The sequence below is a fragment of the Lepus europaeus genome, chromosome 5, assembly GCF_033115175.1.
Source record: "Lepus europaeus isolate LE1 chromosome 5, mLepTim1.pri, whole genome shotgun sequence".
Lineage (NCBI taxonomy): Eukaryota > Metazoa > Chordata > Mammalia > Lagomorpha > Leporidae > Lepus > Lepus europaeus.
The window spans coordinates 67,290,849-67,317,564 of NC_084831.1; the positions used below are offsets into that span (position 1 = coordinate 67,290,849).

The following is a 26,716-nucleotide window of genomic DNA, read 5'->3' on the forward strand; positions in this document are numbered from 1 at the left end:
GTAGAAGGCCAGACTGTCGCGAGTTCGGCACGGGAGAGGAAGTTTGGGCCTCGTCGGCCACCGCTCGCTTCAATATGGCTGCGCCCAGGGAACGGCGCGGCTGACGCGAAGGTGGTCGGTGCAGATCCTAAACCCGTCAAGCATGGATCGCAGCGCAGAGTTCAGGAGATGGAAGGCGCAGTGTCTCAGCAGAGCGGACCTCAGCCGGAAGGGCAGTGTGGACGAGGATGCGGTAGAGATTGTGCAGCTCCTGAACGCGCAGGAACAGTTTTTCACCACCAGCTCCTGCGCGGGCCGCATCCTCCTCCTAGATGGGGTGAGGCTCCTTTGCACCTTTTCGGCGCCTGCCCTCTAGCTCGCCGCTTGAGGAACCGTGCCTGTTCAGTCCAACACCCAATTCAGGCTGTTTGTGCTTCTGGTGGGTGGTCTCGGATTCGTCATCCATGAAACTTAGAGGGTGAAGTACACCAGTGCTTCTAAGACTTTATTGTCAGTCAGTTTGGGATTTTGGAATAGAATGCTGATTCTGTCGTTTGGGTAGTATGGGGCTGATACTGTGTATTTCCAAGAAGTTCCCCCGTGATGGCATCTTGTTGGCCCAATAACTACAGTGAGTGGCAAGGATTATAAAATTTGATTTTTTGAGTACCACGGAAACTTAAAAGACTTTCTAGCCTGACGATGTATTGAATGCTTTTCCTTATCCACCCTGCCAAATCAGTTACTGCCTGATTGTCACCGGCGTTAAGTTTACTGCCTCCTAGTGGCCAGCTCCATTATTACAGCTCTGCTGGTTGTCACAGTTCAAACACAACAATAGGTTCAAGTTCCCTTGAACTTTAAAAGTTCAAGGGAAAAATTGGAATTAAAAGATGTTTATTTTAGAACAAGAAATTTCAAAATGTATAGTATGAGTCTCCAAAAAATTAACAGAAATATGTGTATTGTGAAAAAACTATGCATGAGTTTCAAATTTTGGGGGAACCAACATAAACTTTCCTTTTAACGTATTAATTTATTTATTTGATATATTTTAAAAGTAGAGAGCCAGATCTCTCATATTCTGGTTCACTCTCCAAAATCCCATAACAGTTGGGCTTGGGCCATGCAAAAGCCAGGAGCCAGGAACTCAATTAGGGTCTCCGCTGCCTTGCAGAGTCTATATTAACACAAAGCTGGAATCCAGATCACAGCCATGACTCTGATGTATGCACTCTAAAATGGGATCCCAAGAGGCCTCTTAACCACTAAACCAAATGCCTGCTCCTAAAGCTGTCTTCTATTTTCCATGAACTTTCTGAAGTCTCCTCATGTATGAGATAGTAGTCAAGTCCTAAGACTTTGGAGTGATGAGTGATACAACTTAGATTCCAAGCTAGTTATCAGAATTACTGGACATGTGACCTTGGGAGAGTTATTTTAGCTCACCTCCTTCTTGTCCCATGAACTGAGGAAATTGAAGAGCATAGGGATTTTGTGTGGAAGAAGTGGGATAATTTATTTGAAATATTTAGCATCATGCCTACTTTGTGTTAAGTGTACTGCAAAAGTTGGCTATGTGTTAATTTTACTCATAATATTTTATTTAGAGCATGGAAGACAGCTCCTTCATGGATTCATTCTTCAGGTCCATCATGGATGGATCCTTTGCTGGTCTTCCAAGTTAGCCACAGCTTATTCATTTTATATTGGTTCTATTTCTTCTGAAGCACTGGTAGTCTTACCCTGCCCCCACCCCCCCCCACACACACCCTGCCTTCTCTTATTTCCACTACCCTGTCTCACCTGGATTTTTGCATTAGTTTTGTGTTAAACTGTTCTCTTTTGTCCAAAGAATGTCACATACTAACAGATTTGCCTTTCAGAAGCACAGCTCTGCTTGTCACCTATGCAGAAGTCTTTTATTACATATTTTTCCACATCAGAAATTCCAAACCCCTACTCTAGTATGTATACCTTTCAACCCTGTTTTATGTTACTTCTCTTCATCTTTATTTAGTTACAGAAACTGAAATGTTCTCTTTTTTATCTTGTACTTGGCTCCTTTTGCCTTTGTTCATTTTACCCCCTGAAATATTTCCCCTGAAATATTCTTCCAAATCCCTTCTCCTACTTGAACACACACACACACACACATACACACAAACACAACCCACTTGGGAGTAATGACTGCTTCTTCTGAACTGGCTTAAGACTTTACCTGCACCTCTTTTCATTTTATTTATTATCTTATACCTTGTATTATATTTGTTTTTTTTTTCTCTGCCTTATTTCAGGAAAGATTTGGAGCAATTTACAGGAAGGTAACAAAAGAAAAAATAAAACAGGGGATGATCTGCATAAAGGGATTCTAGATAAGGTAAAACAGAGATGACATTTGTTCCCAAATCATGCTGTTAGATCCTTCAAACTGTTAGAGGTGGAACACACACTGGGCTCTGATCTAAGACTTAGAGTATCCTGCAGAAAATCAGATACCTAAGTCATCAAAGTCTTACAATAAAAACAAAACAGTTATTCAGGACTAGTTCCAAAGTCAGACAGCAAGAGTCTCCTGTGGACTTTGGGTATAAATAGTTACTTTATAAAAGTGTAGTTAGTTTGTAAAAATATAGGGATAGTAGGGATAGTTGTAGTTTCCTGTATCCTCTTTGTCTTGAGGGTACTATCTGTGTATACCCAAAGTACCTAATAGAATTTTGCAAATAAACCCTTATTCCAATTTAAGGCACTGTTTAAATGTTTGCCTTCTTGGGGCAGGCATTTAACCTTGTGGTTAAGATACTATCTCACCCATCAGAGTACCTACACTCAGTACCTGGCTCTGGCTCCTGATTCCAGCTGCCTGCTGATTAAACCCAGAGAGGCAGCAAATGGTGGCTCAAGTAATTGTGTTCCTGGCTGGCGCAGCGGCTCACTTGGCTAATCCTCCGCCTGCAGTGCTGGCACCCCGGGTTCTAGTCCCGGTTGGGGCGATGGAGTCTGTCCTGGTTGCTCCTCTTCCAGTCCAGCTCTCAGCTATGGCCCGGGAAAGGCAGTGGAGGATGGCCTAAGTGCCTGGGCCCTGCACCCACAGGGGAGACCAGGAGGAAGCACCTGGCTCCTGGCTTCGGGTCCACGCGGCAAGCCAGCCGCAGCGACCAGCTGTAGCGGCCATTTGGGGGGTGAACCAACGGAAGGAAGACCTTTTTTTCTCTCTCTCTCTCTCTCTCTGACTCTCTCTCTCTCTCTCATTGTCTAACTCTGCCTGTCAATAAATAAATAAATAAATAAAAAGTAATTGTGTTCCTGCCACCCACATGGAAAATCTGGATTGAGTTCCAGGCTCCTGGCTTCAGCCCCAGCCCAGCCTCTGCCTTTGTGGGCATTTGGGAAGTGATCCAGCACATAGGAGCTATCTTTGTGTACCTCTTTCTCTCTCTCTCTTTCTCTCTCTCTGCCTATCAAATATATTAATAAAGAAAAAGAAAAAGGTTTGGCCTTCTTGTAATTTCAAGCTTTCAGTCCCTGCTCCTTTTGGAACTAATTCAGAGGTCACAAATTTATGCCCATAGAGACCAAGAAGGTATCATAAAGACATAAAGACGTGATCAGCACAGGTGTTGGAAAGGAATGCTATCCTACAAAAGGAATTCACATTCTTTTTTGTTTGTGTTTTGTGCTAGCCAAATACAACAGCTCAGGCATCGCTGGTATACAACCTCGTACAATGCTTTTCTCTTCACAAAATCATGACCATAATGCAGAACATATTTTTAAGTATTTTTCACATTATTTTCTTTCTGTTTCTCTTATTTAGGATCATTTTGACTTTCAGCTAACTTTACTCAAAAAATATTGAATCATTTTTAGTAATACTTCAAATCATGGCCTGAGATATTAATTTAAGAAAGCCTATAATATGCTATAAAGTATAGATATTATTTTTATAAATATTAAATATATTATTTGTTGTTTTAGGGCATAAATGGCTTTGAGGTTCAGAAAAAACAGTGTTGCTGGCTGCTGGTTACACATAAACCTTGCGTAAAAGAGGATATGGTAAGTTTTTACATATACATTTAGAAGTAAACTTTTAAATTTGCAACTACTTTAAATACATATGAAAGAATAGAAAAATTCAGGGTGATTTATATATATAATTATAATGGATAAAGTTTATAGTGCCTGGAAAGGTTTCATTACAATGACTTTTTTGGGTCATAGGACATAAAAATGTGGAAGTATATATATGTATGTAAGCAGCCATGACTTAATGCTGCTCAGCAAAACATATCCTCTTGGATACATCAGAAAGTTCATGAGTATTAGACATACTAGATCTGGATTCTGAAGTTCACTTCTGCCATTTGATAATTCTGTGACCTGGAACAAACTAGAAGGAGGAGGGTTTAGCACTATCTCTGTGATCCTACCCGAAGGTTAGTTCAGTTTCATAGTGTTAGCTCAATCTGTCTTATTATCATCAGTATAAAACATTCCTAATGAATTAAGAGTCCGCTGTGCCAGCATTTCAAAGGGTCAAATGAACAGGATTGTACAGTAAGGAGAAAAACAAAATTATCTAATTACATTTATGGTGTAGGACTTGGGTTCTAGCTTTATTTCTGTCTAGAAATGTGACATGGAACACCATGTCAAATTATTGTGATGTGTTCTCATCCATAAAATAAATGGTGATTTTATTTTTACTCCTGCATAAAATAACAGTTCTAATAACTGTTGCTTCTCCGCATGCTGTGAAAATAATTCTCTCGGTGGAGGTGTCAGATATGTGTTTTTGAAGGAATCGGGTAGTATGGGAATTTAATTATTATAATTGCTGTTAGTATGCCATGTTATGTTATTCTTTTTGTAATTCCCTTTGACACAGCACTTGCATAAACAATTATTTATTTAGCTAGAAAGGATGGGTGGAGTTAGAAGCAGACACTGCAGGTTCTGGCTCAGGTACTCTTGGGAGTACTCCCTCCTTCTCCATCTTTGGGTTCTGTTTCTCTCTGCATGTTTGCTCTTAGTCTGTCGAGCTGCAGATGATGGTTGTGGCAGGAATGAGAGCTGCCAGCAACCCCAACAGGAAAAGATCCTTTTTCTAAGAATCCTGTATTGGTCCCAGAGTAGGACTCTGATTCCCTTGAACAATTATTTTTGCTGTTGGAATGGGCAGCATTAGACATAGACACCTGACACCTGTGATATGATAAGGAGAATGATAAATGGCAGGGACATGATTATCAGTCCCACCAGAATCAAATGGTGTGAAGGAGTGAGGGTGCTACTCAGGGATGCTAAGCAGATGGCAATAATGACTGTCTTGTCTAAATTCTAGCCCAGATGTAATGTTACATGTTTTCCTGAGTGGTCAGGATATACTGCAGAATAGACTTTAACATGGGTGCAGCCAATGTCAAGGCAAGTAAGTACCATGTAGGAAAAAGACCAGTGGATGACTCAAGGTTGGTAGGAACAGATAACTCACACCCTAGGCTTAGGTAGCACAGCACTTATCTACAGCAGGAGTAGAGACCCAGTATGTGAGATCCAACGCCTTGCAACCTGTCAAACTCCATGGCTAGAGGATCTCTGAAGATCTCTTCCATGGCTGACAAGTGCATTGTGGTTGCATACATCCCACTTTGTAACACAGTGGAAGTACCCAGCCTTTCCCCTTGGGATCTGAAATATGGATAACTGAGGACATACCTGAGGATCAGAGATGCATATGTAGCTAAACAGTTCAACGCACGTTTATTTGTGCTGTACTCTGAGGGAGCAGGAATGCACCATCTGTATTCTAGCTCTGTGTGCAGTACGATTTATGAGCTTACCAGTTATGTCCTATACTGAACACAGGAAGTTTCCAGGTATAACTGAAGTTATGTATGAGGTAAAGGGTCACTAAAGAACAGGATCAAACTGTGTATCTAATATCATTTGTCATTTATTTAGATAGTAGCTCTGAGGAAGGCGAATGGCGATGCCATTTTGAAATTTGAACCATTTGTTCTTCACGTGCAGTGTCGACAGTTGAGGGATGCACAAATTCTGGTAAGATTTTATGATTATGTTAGAATGTGTTGGTTCTGGGGGTAGATGGGATTTTAAGCCTTATATCTCCAGTAGAAATTAATGTGATATTTATTCCGTAGTTTATTTATTTATTTATTCATCTGGCTGATAGATCTGTTTCATTTTTAGCATTAATAAAAGATAATAATTACTAGCAAAATGTAACATCAAAGTTTATAGTTCCTGTTTTCTTCCTCAACCAACCTATTTATAAATTTCACTTCACTACTGTATATTTTGCTTTTGCTTCCTGAGCTTCAGAAAAGAAAACCATGGAACTACATGTATAATGTCTTTAAAGAGTATTTCATTTTTCTCACTATTTAAATTAGTATTAGGTATATGTATGTTTAGTTTTGATTCTCTATTTGATTTTTCTGTTCATTTTTTTATCTTTTCAATGTTTATATATAAAAATTGTATATAAGCTTTCATTCAACAAACATGCAGTGAGTGCTGATGTGGCAGGCATTAGTGGTATAATAGTAGACAGGATTAGAGGCTTAGTTTTCCCTTTAAATTGGGAGATAGAGAAAACAAGTCAAAAGATAATAAGAAAAGAAAATAACTACAAATTCCAAAATGTTCTAGGAAAGTAAAAAAAAAAAAGCCGGTAATAAAGGCTGGTGTGAAGGATGGCATGGTTTAGGACGGGCTTCTCTGAGCAGAGTATTTTTAAGCTAAGACTTAAAGGAATAGAAAGAGGAAGACCTGTAACTGGGAAAGTAAACTTTCTAGGCAAACAAAAAAAGATATTCAAAATTTATGAAGCAACAAAGAACTTTGTGAGTGCACAAACAGAAAGAACAGGGGTCTAGAGGAGAGAGTGGAAACAGAGGAGCTAAGAGAGATGGAGTAGGACATTTAGTGCCTTAGAGACCAGGATGGAGCTTGGATTGCTTTCTAAGTGCAAGGAAACTTTATGAAGGGAAAATTACCAGCAAGCGGTAGTTGATGAGATTTGTGTCCTGAAAACCTTAGGCCTCCCCCAGCAGAGAGAAGGGAGTGCAGTAAGTATGGAAGGAGATCAGTTAGGCGTTGGTTGCATTTATGTGAATGGGTAATTGTGGCTTGGCCTAAGGTGATGTCACTGAAGAAGGTGCTAAGGTGCAAAATATAGCTAAGTGTTTGAATCCACAGACATTGCAGTTGCCTGAGGAAGGATAACTGGAGGGAGAAGGGGGAAAAGAAATGAAAAAAATTAATTAAATAACTCCTTAGGTCTGGCTTGAGCACCTGGATGTTTGGTAGTCCCCTTTACTCAGATGGGAAGTGCTAGAGGGTGAAGAAGTGGGGAACAGGAATTTGAGTGATACTGAGTGTTGAATGTCTTAAAGACACCTGTCTGCTAGGGCTGCTTTAATAAAATACCGTAGACTGAGTGGCTTAAACAGTAGAAAGTTATTTTCTCACAGTTTTCACAGTCTGGATGTTGTAATTGCAAGGTCAAAATGCTGTCAGGGTTGTTTTTTCTGAGGCCTCCCTCCTATGTGCTTTAGTGGCTTTTATCTGTGATTACAGATCACTGGTGTCTTTCTCTTCCCATAAGGATACTGAGATTAGATTAGGGCTCTACCCTTATAACTTCCTTTAACCTTAATTACCACCTTAAAGACCCTATCTCTAAATAGAAACACATTGGGGGTTAGGGTTTTAACATCCGAATTGTGAAGCCCTATGGATACAGTTTAGTTCATAGCAACACCTAAAAGTAAGTTTCAAATAGGTATTTGGGGAGAAGTCTTAAATTTGGAAGCAATCTGGACTGAAGATACACTTGGGGAGATACTACTACACAGTATTTAAAGCCATGAGTCTAGAGAAAGACACCCGGCTGGAAAATGTGAAAGGAAGAGAAGAGGGTCTGAGGAACACAATCCCTTTGTGAACACATGCAGTGTGCCAGGTTTTCCGCTAGGTAATATGGGAAATTGGAACAATCAGATAATATCCCTCCCATAAGGGACTAATGCTTGCATTGCAGGGAGAGAGGCAGACAGTATGTAGGTAAACAATCAATATTTTCTCACTGTAATACGTGCTATGAAGGAAATAAGCAGGGTACTATGCTACGGAGTAAGGGGAGAGGTATATTTGGGAGGGGGTGGTAATACAAGGAAGGACCCTTTGAGGAGATTGCATTGAATGGAAACAAAATGAATGAAAAGAATCTAGCCATAGAGAAACAGTCAAAGAGAGAACAACAAATGAAGAGGTTGTTGCAGGAAAGGATTTGGAGTGCGCAAATAACAGAAGGTAAGAGAAGAAGGCAGAGCTGGGTCAAACAGAACATAAAAAGCCATGCTTTAGAGTTTGGATCCCATCCTGGGCTGGTCTGTAGGAATGGTTTGGAGGAGACAAGAGTGAAAGCAGACACTAACTGGAAGACTGCTGCAGAAGCCAGGGAGAGAGGTGACAGGGACTTCAATTAGAGCAGACAGTGGATATGGAGAGAGCTCAATGAATTTGAAGTGTATTTGGGATATATAATCAGTAGGAGTTGGGTTTATAGAGGGTGGAGGAGTAAAAAGCAGAAAAGCTGACTAGATTTGGAGCTTTAGCAATTGAATAATGGTAGTATCATTTACTGAGATTGCAAAGACTGGCTGTGAGAGAAATAGGTTCATAATAGGTGGAATCAATTTCAGCGTAGAGATCTGAACTGGAAATGAGAATCAATATATATGTGATATTTAAACCAGGAAATTGGATAGAATTTCAAAAGCAAACCATATCTTTAGAGCAAGGTTTCTCAGCTTTGGTACTATCAACTTTTGGGGACAAATAATTCTTTGTCTGGGGGTTGCCCTATGCCCTGTAGAATGTTTGAGCAGCATCCCTGCCCTCTGCTCACCATATACCAGTAGTATCCCCTCAACCTGCATCCCTATTTTGAGAACTTGACAACCAACAATGTCTCCAGCCACTGTCAAATATCCACTGGGGAACAAAATCCTTCCTGATAACAACTGAGCAAGAGAATAAAGGGAACCCAGAACTGCCTCTCTGATGATTAGCTGCTGATAAAGTAGCATACCACGTCTTCACGTGAGTTCAGAGTTTTTGTTCTTTTTTATGTTAATTTAAAAGATGTTTAAACATTTATTTTATACAATACAGTTATAGGAATGATTATTTTTGGTTATTTTCTGCTTTTAGAAATAATCTCTAGCCGAATGCCTCTGTGTTTTATTGCATTCTAATTTTAGCCTTTCTCAATGACACTTCCAAAGTTGATATTTCAATGTCTAATGCAAATTTCTAGTAGGACTTTTAAGTGTAGTCCATATTGGTTACCCAAATATCCTTAATAGATTTTGGTGTTGTGTATGTTTCTTCAGATTAAACAGATGATCTAATTAGCTAGAGTACATGAACTTAACAAGTTTATTTTCTTACAGCATTCAGTGGCAATCGATTCTGGTTTCAGGAACTCTGGCATAACAGTGGGAAAGAGAGGGAAGACTATATTGGTAAGATACATGTTGGCAAAAAGCGGTCCTCTGAGTGTGAAGTGATCCAGGTTATTGACTGACCTTCTATTTAGACACTGCCATTAGGGTCTCTTTATACCAATCTTGCCATTCCCTTGTTCAAAAACCTTCAGTGACATCCACCTTCCATAGGGCACTGTCTAGAGTTTAGATTTATTGGAGTTGTTAATTTATAATGCCCTCCTCCACTTTCTTTTTTTTTTTTAAGAATTATTTATTTATTTGAAAATCAGAGTTACACAGAGAGAGGAGAGGGAGAGAGAGAAAGAGAGAGAGAGATCAAGATCTTGCATCTGATGGTTCACTCCCCAATTGGCTGCAATGACCAGAGCTGCGCCAATCCGAAGCCAGGAACCAGGAGCTTCTTCCAGGTCTCCCAGGCGGGTACAGGGGCCCAAGGACTTGAACCATCTTCTACTGCTTTCCCAAGCTGTAGCAGAGAGCTGGATTGGAAGTGGAGCAGCCAGGTCTCGAACCGGCGCTCATATGGGATGCCGATGCTTCAGGCCAGGGCGTTAACCTGCTGTGTTACAGTGCGGGCCCCTCCACTTACGTTCAATTTTTACTTATTTTAGAGTCAGAGAGAGAAAAAGAGATAAAGTATGTGCTGCCATCCTCTGCTCACTCCCCAAATGCCTGAAATAGCCTCCAGCTGGGTCTGAAGTTGGGCACTAGGAACTCAATCCAGGTCTCCCATATGAATGCCAGAAATTGAATCACTTGAGCCATCATCACTCTCCCAGGATCTGCATTAGCAGAAAGCTGGGGTCAGGAGTGGGAAGCAGGTATCAAGCCCAACCACACTGATGTAGGATATAGGCCTTGTAACCAGTGATTTAACCACTAGGCCAAACGTGTGCCCCTCCACTTGATTATAACTTAACTCTCTCTTTTTTTTTTTTTTTTTTTTTTTGACAGGCAGAGTGGATAGTGAGAGAGAGAGACAGAGAGAAAGGTCTTCCTTTTTGCCGTTGGTTCACCCTCCAATGGCTGCTGCAGCCGGCGCATCTCGCTGATCCGAAGCCAGGAGCCAGGTGCTTCTCCTGGTCTCCCATGCGGGTGCAGGGCCCAAGGACTTGGGCCATCCTCCATTGCCTTCCCGGGCCATAGCAGAGAGCTGGCCTGGAAGAGGGGCAACCAGGATAGAATCCGGCGCCCCAACCGGGACTAGAACCCAGTGTGTTGGCATCACAAGGTGGAGGATTAGCCTGTTAAGCCACGGCGCCGGCCTATAACTTAACTCTTGACTGTGTACCCTGCTCACCCTAAGTTATCAAGACCCAGTTTATTGAGCACCATGATGTAAGGGAAACAGTCATAGACAGGGAGTCTGAATCTTTGTATTGATATCCCTGAACCACAGCTGTGCTATTTGAACTTGGGATAATTCCTTAATTCCTCAACATGGGAATTTTCTCACCCCTGTCAAGAGCCCACCAAATTCCATCTGAAGGTCAAGTCCAGGCCACAGGGAGCCATATCCCACTATACCCACTGATTAATTATTAGCTAAGGTTGCTTCTGTGCCACACAGTGACAACATCGAGTAGTTGTGAAAGATACTGTATAGTCTATATACAAAACTTCCAATCCCTGGACTAGATGAACTTTAAGGTCTCTTCTAAGTCCCACATTGTCTTTGAGTAATTTCTTGGTCTACCTAACCCTTAGTTATATTGCTTTGTCTGATGTCTGGTATCTACTGTTTGATGTGACATGTATTGTTTATCTTTGAACTATTTCAAATTGCCCTCTATTCTAGCTCCCTAGACTCTCCTATTTTTTTTTCTGCTCCTCCTTCTCTTTGACTTCCTCCTCTCTCCCCCCGTTCCTTTCCCTCATCTGGTCCCCCTTTCTGAGCTTCTCTTCTTCTTACTCCTCTTCCTCCTCCTTCTCTTATCTGAAAGTCAGAAGGATAGATTTTCCATCCACTGGTTCGCTCAGTTCCTACAACAACCAGGTCAGGCCGAAGCTAGGAGGCTGGAATTCAATCTGGGTCTCCCATGTGGGTAACAAGGGATCTAAGTTCTTGAGCCATCATCTACTGCCTCCCAGGATGCCCGTTAGTAGCAAACTTGATCCGAAGCAGAGGAGCTAGGACTTGAACCAGGAACTCCAATATTGGATACAGGTGTCCCAAGTGGCAACTTTAATCAGTGCTCCAAACAGCAACTCCATGTATTCCATTTTTAACAAAAAGCCTGTTTTGCAAATAGAGGTGGCTTACAAAAGAAGACACCAAAACCAGTCAAATAGAAAGCCAAAGCTCAGGCTGGCGCCATCTGCAGTGCCAGCATCGCATGGGTGCCAGTTTGAGTCCCAGCTGCTCCACTTCCGACCCAGCTCTCTGCTATGGATGACCTGGGAAAGCAGTAGAAGATGACCCAAGTCCTTGGGCCCCTGCACCCATGTGGAAGACCCAGAAGAAACTCCTGGCTCCTGGCTTCAGATCTGCATAGCTCCAGCCATTGTGACCAGTTGAGGAGTGAACCAGTGGATGGAAGACCTCTCTTTCTCTCTCCCTGCCTCTCCTTCTCTGTGTAACTCTGGCTTTCAAATAAATAAATAAATCTTTAAAAAAAAAAAAAAAAAGAAAGTCAAAGCTCACAGTACTGGTTTGTGTCCTCACTTCACTCCATTCTTTTACCCTCCTCTTTCTCACATATTCAGTTGGTTATAGGGCTGAACATATTGTCTGTCTGACACCTGACTGCACCTCAGGCCCTCTGCTTAGCCCTCATAATCCCTTACCTTTATCTTTACAGTTGTCTCCTGACTGGTCTTCCGCTACAGGTCTTCTCCATCAGTCCCTCCAACCAATATTGTTAGCATCCTCTTTTTAAAACATCAAGGTCTCCAGATGTTGTCCTTAATATTCATGGCCATCTCCAAACTATTTTGCATCTACCTATTTATGTTCATTTCCCAATAGCATACTAATGTTTTAGCCATAGAGAACTGCTAGTTGTCTTCAAATGTTTCATTTTCCTTCATGACCCTGTAGTTAGAAATAAGTTGTTCCAGGGCTGACGCTGTGGCACAGAAGGTTAACGCCCTGGCCTGAAGCTCTGGCATCCCATATGGGCACTGGTTCTAGTCCTGGCCGCTCCTCTTCTGATCCAGCTCTCTGCAATGGCCTGGGAAAGCAGTAGAAGATGGCCCAAGTCCTTGGGCACCTGCACCCACGTGGGAGACCGGGAAGAAGCTCCTGGCTCCTGGCTTTGGATTGGTGCAGCTCTGGCTGTTGCGGCCATCTGGGGGAGTGAACCAGTGGATGGAAGACCTCTCTCTCTGTCTCTAACTCTCTATGTAACTCTGTCCTTCAAATAAATTAAATAAATCTTTTAAAAAAAATAAGTTGTTCCTCTACTGGAATATCCCCTTGCTTATTTTTGTGTCTGGTAAGATTGCACTTTTCCTTTAAAATCCCAAATTTTAACTGCTGCCTTCCCCAGAAAGCTAAGTCCTAATTCAAATATTGCTCTTGTTCCATACATTGCTAGCATTGTGTGTATGTGTGTGTACATGCATGCGTGCATGCATGCCTGTACTTGCATGTATGTTTCTTCTGTCATAACACCTAGGTTGTATAATAATCCTTTGTTCACCTCTTTATTTCCTGCTCTAAAGTATGAGCTTTTAAAGGCAGGAATCAAGTTACAGTCGCCTCGTATGTTTATACCTTATATGGGGCCTAGAACATTACAGATATTTGGTAAGATTCATTGAATGAATTCCTATTCTTCATAACAGTTTTCATAGCATATTGCTATTGTTGTAGACCCAGTGTTTGAGTGTTTGACTGTTTCATCATCAGGATTAAGAAGACTGGTAACCAGAAAGCATGCAAAAATCAGCCATCACGTGTGATAGAGGAGGCATGGTTTACTTTACACCGTGTGGCTGGAAATACCCATACTTAGTTCAAGCAGTGCTAAGATACTTTTTGGCATCCAATCCCTTTTAGTTTTCCCTTGAGGCTTGTTTTGAGATTTTATTTATTTATTTATTTTCTTTAAATTGTGCATTAAAACTTTCTAAGCTATAGTGAGAATGAAACTATTAAAGGTTATAGGATTCTTTGATAGTATCTGCTTTTCTGAAAGATAATATGTATGGTGTTTTCTTTAGAATTACTGGTATGATGGGAAAATCTATTAATCTTTGTTTCAATTGTGTTCAGCTAAATTATATCAAAGCACAAGCTCACACGAAGCTAAACTATGTTCACACATAGCCATAACTGAGACTTTTCTTGAATTATCTCCAGTGTCTCCATGTATAAGTCTAAATATCTAAATTGCTCTTTCCTTATAGGCTGTCCGGAGTACGCATGGCTTAGAAGTTCCATTAAGCCATAATGGGAAACTGATGGTGACAGAGGAATATGTTGACTTCCTGTTAAATATAGCAAATCAGAAAATGGAGGAAAATAAGAAAAGAATTGAAAGGTATATTAAATGGATATTTCATGTTATTTTTATATGCCTAAGTCATCCTTGAAAATATTAGTACATACCATCTTTAATTTATAATCTCAACTGATTATCTACTTATAACTTTATTGTGAACAGTAAAAAGATGATCATGGTAACAGAAGAGAATAGGCAGGATTATAATGGGCACTAAATTGAGCATTCTGGGGGATGGTGGTCACATGGCTGCCAGAAACAGGCCCCAAGGAGAGAAACTTAATTTCACAGGGGAAGGAGCCCAACAACCACAGGAACCATAACTGATCAGGTTGAGGACAGCTAGGGAAGAGGTGCACACTGCCGCTGGATGTGATCTACCAGTTAACTGCATGGACTCTCCCTTTGAGAAATGCAGCTTAGTTAATTTTAGTTTGATAAATGTTTTATACCTCTAGTTGATTCTTCTTTTTTTTTTGAAAGATTTATTTATTTGACAGAGTTACAGAGAGAGGTAGAGACACAGAGAGAGAGGTCTTCCATCCACTGATCCACTCCCCAGATGGCCGCAACAGCTGGAGCTGCGCCAATCCGAAGCCAGGAGCTTCCTCCAGGTCTCCCACGTGGGTGCAGGAGCCCAAGGACTTGGGCCACCTTCTATTGCTTTCCCAGGCCATAGCAGAGAGCTGGATGGGAAGTGGAGCAGCTGGGACTAGAACTGGTGCCCATATGGGATGCCAGAGCTTCAGGCCAGGGCATTAACCCACTTGGCCACAGTGCCAGCCCCTCTAGTTACTTCAATACCCAACTCTTACCATAGATTAGATCTAGAATTGACATAATTGTCCAAGTAGAAAGGACTATGTCTATCAATTCATGTTTATACTTATCTTGTTTTTAAACTTCACTTCCCAGCAAAAGAAACTCTTACTTTTTTCCCAACATTTTCTTAATAGAGTTTTTATATAAAGAAGAAAATATTTTGTTGCCTTTCATAGATAAAGAGAATGCTACTGATTACATCAGCAAGTTATACATTTCTTAGTTATTAAATGAGGGAGACCAATTTGATGTTATTTGTAATTTCTTCTTTACTTCTTCCCTATCCCCTTGACTGTCTCATATCTAGTCAATTATTGTTTAAATATCTCTCCAGTGTTGTTTCCATCCTGACTGCTACTTTTTCTATTCAGGGCCATTTCAATAACCTCACTAACAGGCTTTATCAAGTAGAATGCTCCTAGTATGTCTCTCTGCTAAGCGATTGTCCATATCCTAATCAGAATCATGTCAGTGAAGTACAAAGGAGTCCTGTTGCCTGCTTAAAATTCTTCATTACCTTCTTGAAGAATTGGTGCTACCTTCGGAAGCACCAATGATAGTGGTGTAGCATGCGGACAAGCAATAGAACTAGCCTTCAAAGGCAGAACTGCATTCAAATCCTGGTTCCACCAACTTGCTCAACTGTCTTCGCTTTATTTTTCCTATCTTTACTTGAGGGAAATATCTATCTTAAAGAATAATTATTTGTATTATAGTCATGTCATCTGTATAATGACTGGCCCTCCTTGTTATAAATGGACTCTCAGGATAGGATAGGCCTTGTCCTTCTCCATTTACCCACAGAATAATAAACCTCTACCTATTTCAGTATTACCATCTAGGCTTTCTCAACCAGGCTCATCATTTGAACCATAAAAGTCACAAATTTTTCAAGTAACTATGTTCTCAATCCTAAGGATAGTGTATAACTGGTACCTCCCTCCTTTTTCTTTAACAAATGAGGAGATACTATCTAACCAATCACTCCTTATTTATTTATTTATTTATTTGAAAGAGTTAGAGAGAGGTAGAGACAGACAGAGAGAGAGAGAGAGAGAGAGAGAGAGAACGAGAGAGAGAGAGATCTTCCATCTGTTGGTTCACTCCCCAGGTGGCTGCAGTGGCTGGGAGGAAGCCAGGAGCTTCCTGTGGGTCTTCCATGTGGGTAGCAGGGGCCCAAGCACACTGGTCATCCTCTTCTGCTTTTCCCAGGCTACTAGCAGGGGCCTAGGTTGGAAGTGGAGTAGCCAGGATGCAAAGCAGCACCCATATGGGATGCTGGTGTCGAAGATGACACCTCTGCCTGCTATAGCACAATGCCAGCTGCAGCACATACCATTTTAAATACATTGAAGAGAAATTAATCCAATACATATAATGGATATCTTAGGACACTAGAACTTAATTTTCTAGCTGAACTCTGGTTGAGAAATACTGACACAAAACCTGGCCACAAAGTACTTTAAGCAAACATTCTAACTAAAGTGATGACTTCAGGTGAGCAACTCAAGTGTACCTATACACTCTGCCAGACTAGAGTTGAACCGTATGTAGGCCCTCATTGTACCTTTCCAAAAGCTTACTCCATTAAATAGTAATCCAGCGAGACTGTTTGCTAAAACACTGGAAGTAGCAAATCAGTTTTTTCTGTTTCCTTACTTGAATTTCAACAAGATTATAAATATAGCCCAAGATCAACTAACTATACACCTGGTGAAGTTAATTGAGCCACGTTCACCAACTATAAAATCAAATTATGCTTTAAACCCATTGACTGAAAAATATGCTTTGAGATTATAGTGTGCATGCTGCTATCAAGAGAGCCATGCTCATCATATAAAATCAGGGAAAAATTAAAGAAGGATAAAAACTGTCTTAAGATACTGATTAGAAGATTACATGTGAATTCAGAAAGTGTGAACAAATTAGGGAGCTCCTTTGGGAACAGCTGTACATTCAACCAAATGCATAGAAAGTGTTACTCTTCTGATGTTGAAAAGAGAAAAAAATAAATGCTGGAGGTGTAATCAGACATAGGGTACAAACATTGTTTTGTCATAGGACCAAAGTTTTACAATTTGAATATGTTAGAAAATTTTTAAAGCTCAAAAAACCCTACGCAGTAACACTTAAGCAATAAGAAATATTCTAGAAACTTGAAAAATAAGTTAAGAAGTAAAATCATTTTAACAGCAAAAGGTCTTAGTTGTTTAAAAAAAAAATAATAATTCCAAGCCCCCTTCTTAGTGGAACTCAAGAACAGTTAAGTTTCTGTGGTTTCTGGAGCTAGGCAAGACAAGGCCTGCAAGTAGCAGCCTGCTTTATAAACAGCTGATTTGGAGACTGGAAGAGACAGGAACTGACACCAGACATAGTCAGATAATTTCATACATAACGATTTGCAGGTGAAAACCATGAAGTCTGCAGATCTGTTTACTAACTACAAGAGGAAAGTTTTCTTTGTATCTGTTAGTAAGAGCTCGGTGCATAGATCACATGAAACCACCATTTGGCTGTGAGTAGAATGAAATTAGCCATGTTCGTCTTTTCATCAACTGTGTAACAAGAAGATTTTAAATAAAATGTAAAATAAAAGGGCTGACTATATTGGCATATAATGTTGTTAAGAACAAAGCAAATCCGAAATAAAAAGTAATTGTATTTCCAATGGTTGATTTTTTTAAGCTTTGTGTGTGTGTGTGTGTGTGTGTGGTAAAATATATAAGAATAAAACATGAAATTTACATTTTAACTAATGGCACTAAGTACATTCACATTCACCCTGCCCATCCCCAATACTTTTTAATCATCCCAAACTGAAATTTAGAACTCATTAAACAACTTCCCATTAGCCATACTCTCAGTCCCTGGTAAACACAATTTTAAGTTTCTATGAATTTGACTAGTATGAGAATCATAGAATATTTATTTGTTCTTTTGTGTTGTCTTATTTCACTTAGCTAATGTCTTCAAGGCTCATCCATGCTGTAGCATGCATCAGAATCTCATTTCTCTTTGAATAAGTACTCCATTATATTTGTAAGCTGCATTTTGTTTATTTGCCCATGGATATTTGGGTTGTGAATTATACTACTCTCAGCATTCTCAACATTGGTATACACACTTCCAAGTCCGTTTCCAGTTCTTTTTGTGGAACTGCTGGGCTGTATAGTAATTCTATGTTTACTTTTTTTTTAAGCATCACAATATAGGTTTGTATAGCAGCTTCACCATTTTGTATCCCCAACAAAAAGAAAATGGAACCACATCCTGGCTAACACTTTATCTTTTTTTAGTAATAACCATCCTAAAAGGTGTGAAGTGGAATTTCATTGTTGTCTTGCTTTGTATTTCTGTAATGATGTGATGTTTAGAATCATTTCATGTGTTTATTGGCCATCTATCTCCTTTATTTGGAGAAATAGCTATTCAAGTCCTTTGATCATTTTAACATTTGATTGTTTTTTTTTTTGTTTTATATATATATATATATATTTTTTTTTTTTAACAGGCAGAGTGGACAGTGAGAGAGAGAGGTAGAGAGAAAGGTCTTCCTTTGCCATTGGTTCACCCTCCATTGGCCGCTGTGGCCGACACGCTGCGGCCGGCGCACCGCACTGATCCAAAGGCAGGAGCCAGGTGCTTCTCCTGGTCTCCCATGGGGTGCAGGGCCCAAGGACCTGGGCCATTCTCCACTGCACTCCCGGGCCACAGCAGAGAGCTGGCCTGGAAGAAGGGCAACTGGGACAGAATCCGGTGCCCCGACCGGGACTAGAACCTGGTGTGTTGGCACCACAAGGCGGAGGATTAGCCTATTGAGCCACGGCGCTGGCCATTTTGTTATATTTTTTATAGACTATAGATATTAATCTCTTATCAGGTATATGAGTTGCAAATATTTTCCTCATTCTGTGTAATGCCTTTTCACTCTCTTATAGTATCCTTTTGTGCAAAAAAGTTTTATATTTGATGAAGTCCAATTTATTTTTCTTGCTATTGCTTTTGGTGTTATATCCAAGAAATCATGGCTGAATTTAGTATAATGAATCCTATGCCCTATTTTTTCTTCTAAGAGTTTTATAATTTCAGTTCTTATATTTATTTAAGTTACTTTGACTTATTTTGAGTAACCAATGGTTGAATTTTTAATCTAATGAGTAAATGACTTAATTAAAGGCTGTTGAATCTTTTTTGTCACATTTTTTCCCCCCACAACTGCTTTCCAAGTTACATGTGAACTCCACCTGTAACCCAGCCCAGGTCTGTTCTCAGTCTCTCCCAGGTTACGTAGTACTTGTATCTTGGCAGCAGGGATACCAGGTATTTCCAGAATAGTCTTTAATCCATCAGAGAAGTGATAGATGGGATGAGGATGAATGAGTGTTTATTCTTTCAATAAATGCTTACATAGAAACCTACCATAAGGCACTAGAATTCAAGATGAATCTGACATGGATCCTTCTGGGACAGCTCTTACGTAGCATAACTGGGAGTTCAGATAGGCACATAAATAATTATAATTCAACATGGAAAATAGCAAGTATTGTAAGATCGGTATAAAATAGGATTTCAAAAGAGGAAGTAAAGTTCATTTGAGCAGAGGGAGTGTAATCAAAGAAAGCTGCTTGGAAGAGATCAGTGAACTGTGCCTTCAAGGAAGGCAGGATTTCTTAAAAGAAGAACCCTGGGAAAAGGAGGAATTGGTTGGTGGGTAGAAGGAATAGGATGAGCAGAGGAAAATAGGTGACCACATGTAAGCCATAAATAGGGATAAGGGAATGTTTTGATTTACCCAAAAGATAAGAGGAGCAAGAATTACAGTTACATCTCTGCAGTGTTCCTTCATGTTTATGGTACTCCTTTCTAGTTTTGTTGTTGATTTCTCTTATCTCACCTTCTCTTAGATACTGTTGTTCAAGATTCTGTCCCTGGCCCAAGGCTTCAGCTGCTTCATTTATTCTGGGAAGTTTTTTAAATCTCTCTAGACTTCTGGGCCAATATCCAATAACCTATTGAATATATTTAATTAAAATATCCCTGCAGCCTTTTGTAATATTCTTATCCCAGTTTGAACAGCACAGCCATTTCCTTGGTTCACATTCTTAACTTCATTTTCTATCATTACAATATAAGTCTCAATGTTAAAACAGAGATGACAATTGCTTAATGGCAGGTATGTTTATTTTTGCCCATTACAACATAGCATATAGAAGATAGGACTTCTCCCTGTACCTAACGCCCCTGCCACACACAGACACACACACGAAATATCCCTTATCCTAAAACAGTGTCTAGCTCCTATTAGAAGTCCAATAATGTTTTTTTGAGTTAATCATAAACGATAAAGGAACTTGAAAGTCAAAACATTATATTGAGTTCCCCAAAGGCCAAGACAGTTCCATATTCATCATTGTATTCTGAGTTTCTTGCATGAGAATACCAGTTAACAAATGTTTATTGGATCTAGTTGACTGATTTTTTTCCATAATCATGCTACTTATAAAGCTTCAGAGCATTAAGATAACTATTCTAAACACATGTAAGTTTATTCAGGGAGCACGAGGAGGCTCTTGCTATAGTCTAGGTAAAAAGTTACAGGACCATGAGTATCAAGATGAATGGAGCCGGTGCCACTGCTCACTTGGCTAATCCTCTGCCTGCGGCGCCGGCACCCCAGGTTCTAGTCCTGGTCGGGACGCCGGATTCTATCCCGGTTGCTCCTCTTCCAGTCCAGCTCTCTGCTGTGGCCTGGGAGTGCAGTGAAGGATGGCCCAAGTGCTTGGGCCCTGCACCCTCATGGGAGATGAGGAGGAAGCACCTGGCTCCTGGCTTCAGATCGGTGTGGTGCACTGGCCGCAGCGCACTGGTTGCAGCGCACCAGCCATAGCGGCCATTTTGGGGGGTGAACCAACAGAAGGAAGACCTTTCTCTCTGCCTCTCTCTATCTCTCTCACTGTCTAACTCTGCCTGTCAATAAAAAATAAAAAAGATAATAAAAATAAAGATGAATGGAATAATAACTGTAGAACACCCACCCAGCATGGCAACAGATTAAAAATGGCACTAATTCAGAGAAGGAGTGGTAAAGGATAACAGATGTCAGACTCAGAGTTACTAATCATATCTTTTCTATAAAGGGAACTAAAGAAGTTAAATAAATAACTCATATTCTCTATATACATAAGATCAAAGAAGTCAATAATATAAAGTGAAAACATATTTTATTTTTTGATAGTTTCTCTTTGGGTAGCCACTACTCACACCTTCCACCCCTTGCCTCATTTTGTTGTAGGGAGTAATCATAATTCCCCTCTTAACACATGGCCAGCTTCTATTCATCCTTGTCATTCAGCTCAGGCATCAGATGTTTCTTCCAAGGAGGATTTCAGGATCTCAGCTGCAGCAGTGTGCCCTCAGTGTGCTCCCTCTTTTTGTTCTGTGTTCTATTTTTCACACCTGTTAAATGTGGCTTTATGGCTCTGCAGCTCCTCTTAAGCAATAAGCTTCTTGAGGGCACAGATCACACCTTCTACCTGTTTCAGTACCTGGCACAGGCCCTGTGACATATATTTGTATGTGTGTTTTTTTTTTAAATAAAACATGCTATAGCTTAATCAGTTAAAGTTCAAATTCATGATGTATCAGAATCTTCAATATTTGTAAATGTTGAAAACCTAAAAGTGTGTGAAGTTGTGCCTAGATTTCCTGAGTTCTATATTCCTATTTCAGAAGCCAAAGAAGTTCCAGCTTTTATTGCAAGTAGCTCTCTAACTGACCTTGAAAAACAAGAATTCAATTTCTCAGGGCTGGCCTGAAAAATTCTCCCTTGAAAAGAGAACTAAGTATAAGTTGTCCTATGGTATTTATAATCTTGATTGCAGTGATGGAGAAATGGAAGACAATTTGGTTTCATTTCAAGGGAGAGGAAAAAAAACCCAATTACCTGAGCATACATTTGTTTCATACTCAAATACTCAGAGTTTTTTTGTTGTCTTTGAAAGCTGTGAAAATTACATTTTGAGAACTGGGCTTTAGAATGTGTAGAGAGGGTCATAGTATAAAGGGAGAACATATTATTGGAAAACAAATTTTTGATTTGTTAAAATTGTTTTTCAAAGGACTTTGAAAGTTCTCTTTTAAAAAGAGGAAAGAAAACTAGCATTTAAAATTTTTATTCTTGACTTTCAGCAAGAAAGAATCTTTGTTCCATTTTATCTGTTGTTTTTTGATACCCTAAGGATGTAGAGGATGTAGCTTTGAATTCTTAGGTTCTTTAATGGAAGATTAAAGTAACATATCTGTTCAAGTCATTTTATTCAAGCTGTTAATTCTCTGTGATGATAAATGAACAACTTAATCTTATCTTTCACTTCCTAAGATAAAACGTAATTCAGAAACAAGACTAAGTTACATAAGCATAAAGTGCAGAGTGGCAAAAATGGCAGAAGAGGGGCCGGCACTGTGGCGTAGCAGGTGAAGCCGCTGCCTGCAGTGCTGGCATCCCATATGGGTGCCGGTTCTAGTCCCAGCTGCTCTACTTCCAATCCAGTTCTCTGTTATGGCCTGGGAAGACAGTAAAAGATGGTCCAAGTCCTTGGGCCCCTGCACCTCCATGGGAGACCTGGAGGACGCTCCAGGCTCCTGGCTTTGGATTGACCCAGGTCTGGCCATTGCAGCCATTTGGGGAGTGAACCAGCAGATGGGAGACTTCTCTCTCTGCCTCTGCCTCTCTGTAACTCTGCCTTTCAGATAAATAAATAAATCTTTTTAAAAAATGGCAGAAGAGGTTGCCTGTTATGGATAGCACCACCTGATAAGAAAAGGTTGATTTATACCATTGGAATACTCAGATTTGTGTTTGAGATTAAAATGGGTCATTCTATTAGATTATTCTGAACAGACAATATAGAGCATGAGAAGAAAACCAGGAATTGAAGCTACTTAAAATGGTGATAAGACCTAGGAAAAAAAGATCAGGCCAGGTGTAACATTCCTCATGAACCTAAGGGCCTGAACAGAATATATTGGTAGGTGGAATATGAGGGACAGAAAAACAAAGGTCGCCTGGCAAAGTGCAGATGAGCCAGTGGAACTCACCTCTCGGATAGACAGGCTATGAAAAGAATAAGCAGCCCCGACCTGAGAAGAATGAAGGCAGATATCTGCAGGGAAATCAAGTTTCAGTCAGGTAAGGATATGAAGAGTACATTAAATGGGAAGTTTGTTATCACCAAACAAGGCCCCAAAAGTTAAATGTTAATGTTTCTCAGTCTTTTTCCTTTCACTGTACTTCATTTTTTTAAATTTTTTTTTGTACTTCATTTTTTGAGAGCAATTTATTCATTGATGAAATAGTTATTGAGCACCTTTTGTATGTCTGGCAAGGCACTGGATATCAAGGTATACAGTGGTGAGTAAATATGTTCTTGAATTATGGATATATGTGGTAATCATGTTGTGTATGTATTAGAGTTGTGTGGAGTATTTGGGATCAGGTGAACTTTTGGAATTTTAGAGCCTTTACAGGTAGAATTTAGCCTCCCCATTGAATTAAAGAAGGAAGAAAATTGTTCTAAATAGCAATCTATTCTGCAGATAAAATATTTCCTATCAGGAGCAGGCATTTAGGCTAGTGATTAAGATGCCTACATTCCACATCAGAGTGCCTGGGTTTGATTCTTGACTCCAGCTTCCTGCTAATGCAGACCCTGGGAGGCAGTAATGATGGCTCAAGTGATTGGGCTCCTGCCAGCCATGTGGGAGAGCTGGGTTGAGTTCTCAGCTCTTGACTTTGTTCCCACCCCCACCCGGTCGGCCATTTGGGGTATATAGGGAACCAGAGGATGGGATCTCCCCGTCCAAATAAACAGATAAATAATTTAGAAATTCTCTGTCATAGTCTCCCAGTATAATAGGACAAACAAGCAAGGTAAGATCCCTAAAATGATAAGGGCGTTCTCAACTTCCAGATTATTCTAACTTGGCACCTAGTAGAATGCATCCATAGTTACCTTTTTTATTCAGTAGTTATTTCTCATTGAGCATATTCTTAGTGACTGATACAGCACTATACTACATGCTAAGAATATAACAGAAAACAAGTGGATAGAGTCATTGATTCAATGATATCTATCTTCTATAAAAATGGTCATTATTGTGCATTATTGTCATTACTGTGCCAGTAACTCCAAAGGACTTACATATGTCATCTTTCATGCTCTGACGACCCTACCAGATACAGTGAGGAGGGCAAGATGCATATTATTTCTTGAATATATTCTGCATTTATAAGGCTAATATGAAACATTGTCAAATTTACATGATTTACAAGTTCTAAGTGCATGTCCATCATTTGGTTTCAGAACACAGCTCTAACAGTAGTGCTTCTTTCTTGACAGATTTTACAGCTGCCTACAACATGCTTTGAAAAGGGAAACTATCACTAACTCACAGACTGAGATCAAAGACCCATCAGATACTCACAAGAAAAAAAGAAACCAAGAAAAATCACATTACAAACGTATTACTGAAGACTGTGACAAAGAACTTGAAAATGATGATGCTGATGACCCAGGAATCAATGCCACTATCTTCCCTGAAGATTACTAAGATTTGTTTTGAAGTGTCTTGGTAGAAGAATGCTTCTAATAGGTTTTATAAAGCTACTCGTTATAGGAGTATTTGGTGAGTGTATCACTCATCCAAAATAGCAAGATTTCATTTCTCTATAATTTAGGGAAACCTATTTTATAAACATAGATGGCTTAAATTTTTTTAAATAGATGCAATAATTGTACATTGCTATGGTGTGCAATGTACTGTTTCATGTGTGTATCGTATAATGTCGAATCAGGGTAAAGATACACACTTCCTCAAACATTCCTCAAACATTTAACATTTCTTTATTATAAAAATGTTCAAAATCCTGTCTTCTAGATTTTTAATAGATAAGTATGCAGTGCATTAACATCTGTAGTCACCTTACTGTGCAATAGAACCCTAGAGCTTCTTTCTTCTATTTAGCTATAACTTAGTACTCACTAATCAATCCAACACTCTCTCCTCCATTCCCTCCGCAGTCTCTAGTAACCACCATTATAGATTTTATTTATTTAAAAGGCAGAGTAATGGATGAAGAGTGAGATCTTCCACTCCCTGGTTCACTCCCCAAATGGCTGCAGCAGCAGGGGCTGGGCCAAGCCAAAGTCAAGAGCCAGGAACTCCATCCAGGTGTCCAACATGGTAGCAAGGACTGAAGTACTTGAGCCATTATCCCCTATGTCCCTAGGTGCATTAGCAGGAAGCTGGGTCAGAAACATGGTAGCCATGACTCGAACTAGCAAGCCTGTGTGGAATGTAGTCATCATTGCAAATGGTAGCTTATCCCAGTGCACCACAACATCCACCCCACCACCAATATCCTTTTAACTTCTACAAGTTAACCTTTTGTTTGTACCACATAAAAGAAATCATATAATACTAAAAATAGCTGTGTATAATATTTGTTACTTAAATACCACCACTTTTAGTCACAGAATTATTGCAAAGTAAAATTATGATTTTTAATGCCTCTTGTTTCGTTTCTACTGCGAAACAGGAAAAGTAAATATAATATTCTTTGAACAGAATCTTAATGTCAGAGGTATTTGATGAACAATTATAGTAACATTTTACTTATCTTTAAATCTCAGTCCTTTCAAGGATAGTCAGAATTTGCTTCTGTTGCCATAGAATCTAGTAACAAATGTTTTTCCTCCTTTTGATCTGTGGATAAAACGACTCATGGCCTTTTGTTTAGGGCAAAATACCTGATCCCTTTCCTCATCATTTCACAAACCAGAGTTTGCTACTAATACCTTCTCTGTGAAACAGATAGACATAGCTTTTTCAAATTAAGCCTAATCAGAAGTGATAACTGAGACATGGGTATCCTAATAAAACAAATGCACTATGGAAAAATGAGGGGATCAGAAGCCTTCCATTTGAATTCTGACTGCTACATGGAACTTAGAGATCTTTGAGCATGCCACTTACTTTCCAGGGGCTTCCATCTTCTCTTCTCTGTGCAGAACTCTTTCGTTTGATGTGATCCTATTTATTTATTTTTATTTTGTTGCCTGACCTTTTGGTGTGATATCCAAAAAGTCATTGCCAATGCCAGTGTCAAGGATCTTGACCCTTATGTTTTCTTCTGGGAGTTTTATGGTTTCACATCTTGTATTTAGCTCTTATATCCATTCTGAGTTGACTCTAAGGAATGGTGTAAGGTCAGACTCTAGTTTTTTTCACATGAAAAATCCAGCTTCCAAGCACCATTAACTTTCTCCATTATGTCTCCTTAAAGCCATTGTCAAAAATTAGTTGACTGTGTATATGGTTGGTTTTATTTCAGTAATTCTGATACCTGCCATATTTATAGAAGTGTTGATAGGATCAAGTTTAAAATCTGAAAGCAAGAGTGCCATTTAACCTTGCAGTTAAGATGCTCATGTCCCATATTGGAATACCTGGGTTTGATTCCTGGTTCTAGTTCCTGACTCCAGCTTCCTGCTGCTATAGACTATGGAATCCAGTGGTGATGATTCAAGTAATTGGGCTTCTGCTGTCCATGTGGGAGATGAAGATTGAGTTTCTGACTCCCTGTTTCAACCCTTTGGCCATTGAAGACATTTGAAAAGTGAACCAGCAGATGGGAGCTCTCGCAGTGTCCATCTGTCAATTTTTTAGATTGTGAATGTATGTACTCATAGACTATTAGCATATATTACTATTTCATTGTAAAATAAAGATGTTTTCATACCCTATTTATTGCCAAATCATAAAAATTATACATTTAAAGGGAAATTACTAGTTAGTGCTAGAACTAATAAATTAAAAGATACAAATGCCAGAATGTCAAGTGAGACAAATTATATGGTA

At 39.7% G+C, this 26,716-nt stretch overlaps 1 protein-coding gene across 2 annotated transcripts; it reads left to right on the forward strand.

Annotated features, from left to right (window-relative positions):
* Positions 1-7: 7 nt before the first annotated feature.
* Positions 8-26,716, forward strand: TYW3 (tRNA-yW synthesizing protein 3 homolog). Of its 2 annotated transcripts, none has more exons than XM_062191550.1 (6): positions 8-316; positions 3,961-4,041; positions 5,950-6,048; positions 9,471-9,542; positions 13,881-14,014; positions 24,196-26,716. In XM_062191550.1, exons 1-6 carry the CDS (start codon positions 143-145, stop codon positions 24,404-24,406), a joined length of 771 nt encoding a protein of 256 aa, XP_062047534.1. In that variant the 5' UTR covers positions 8-142; the 3' UTR covers positions 24,407-26,716. The 2 variants fall into 2 exon arrangements, with proteins under 2 accessions (XP_062047534.1, XP_062047535.1); XM_062191551.1 differs by lacking the exon at positions 24,196-26,716 and adding an exon at positions 14,476-17,505 and having other exon boundaries at positions 13-316.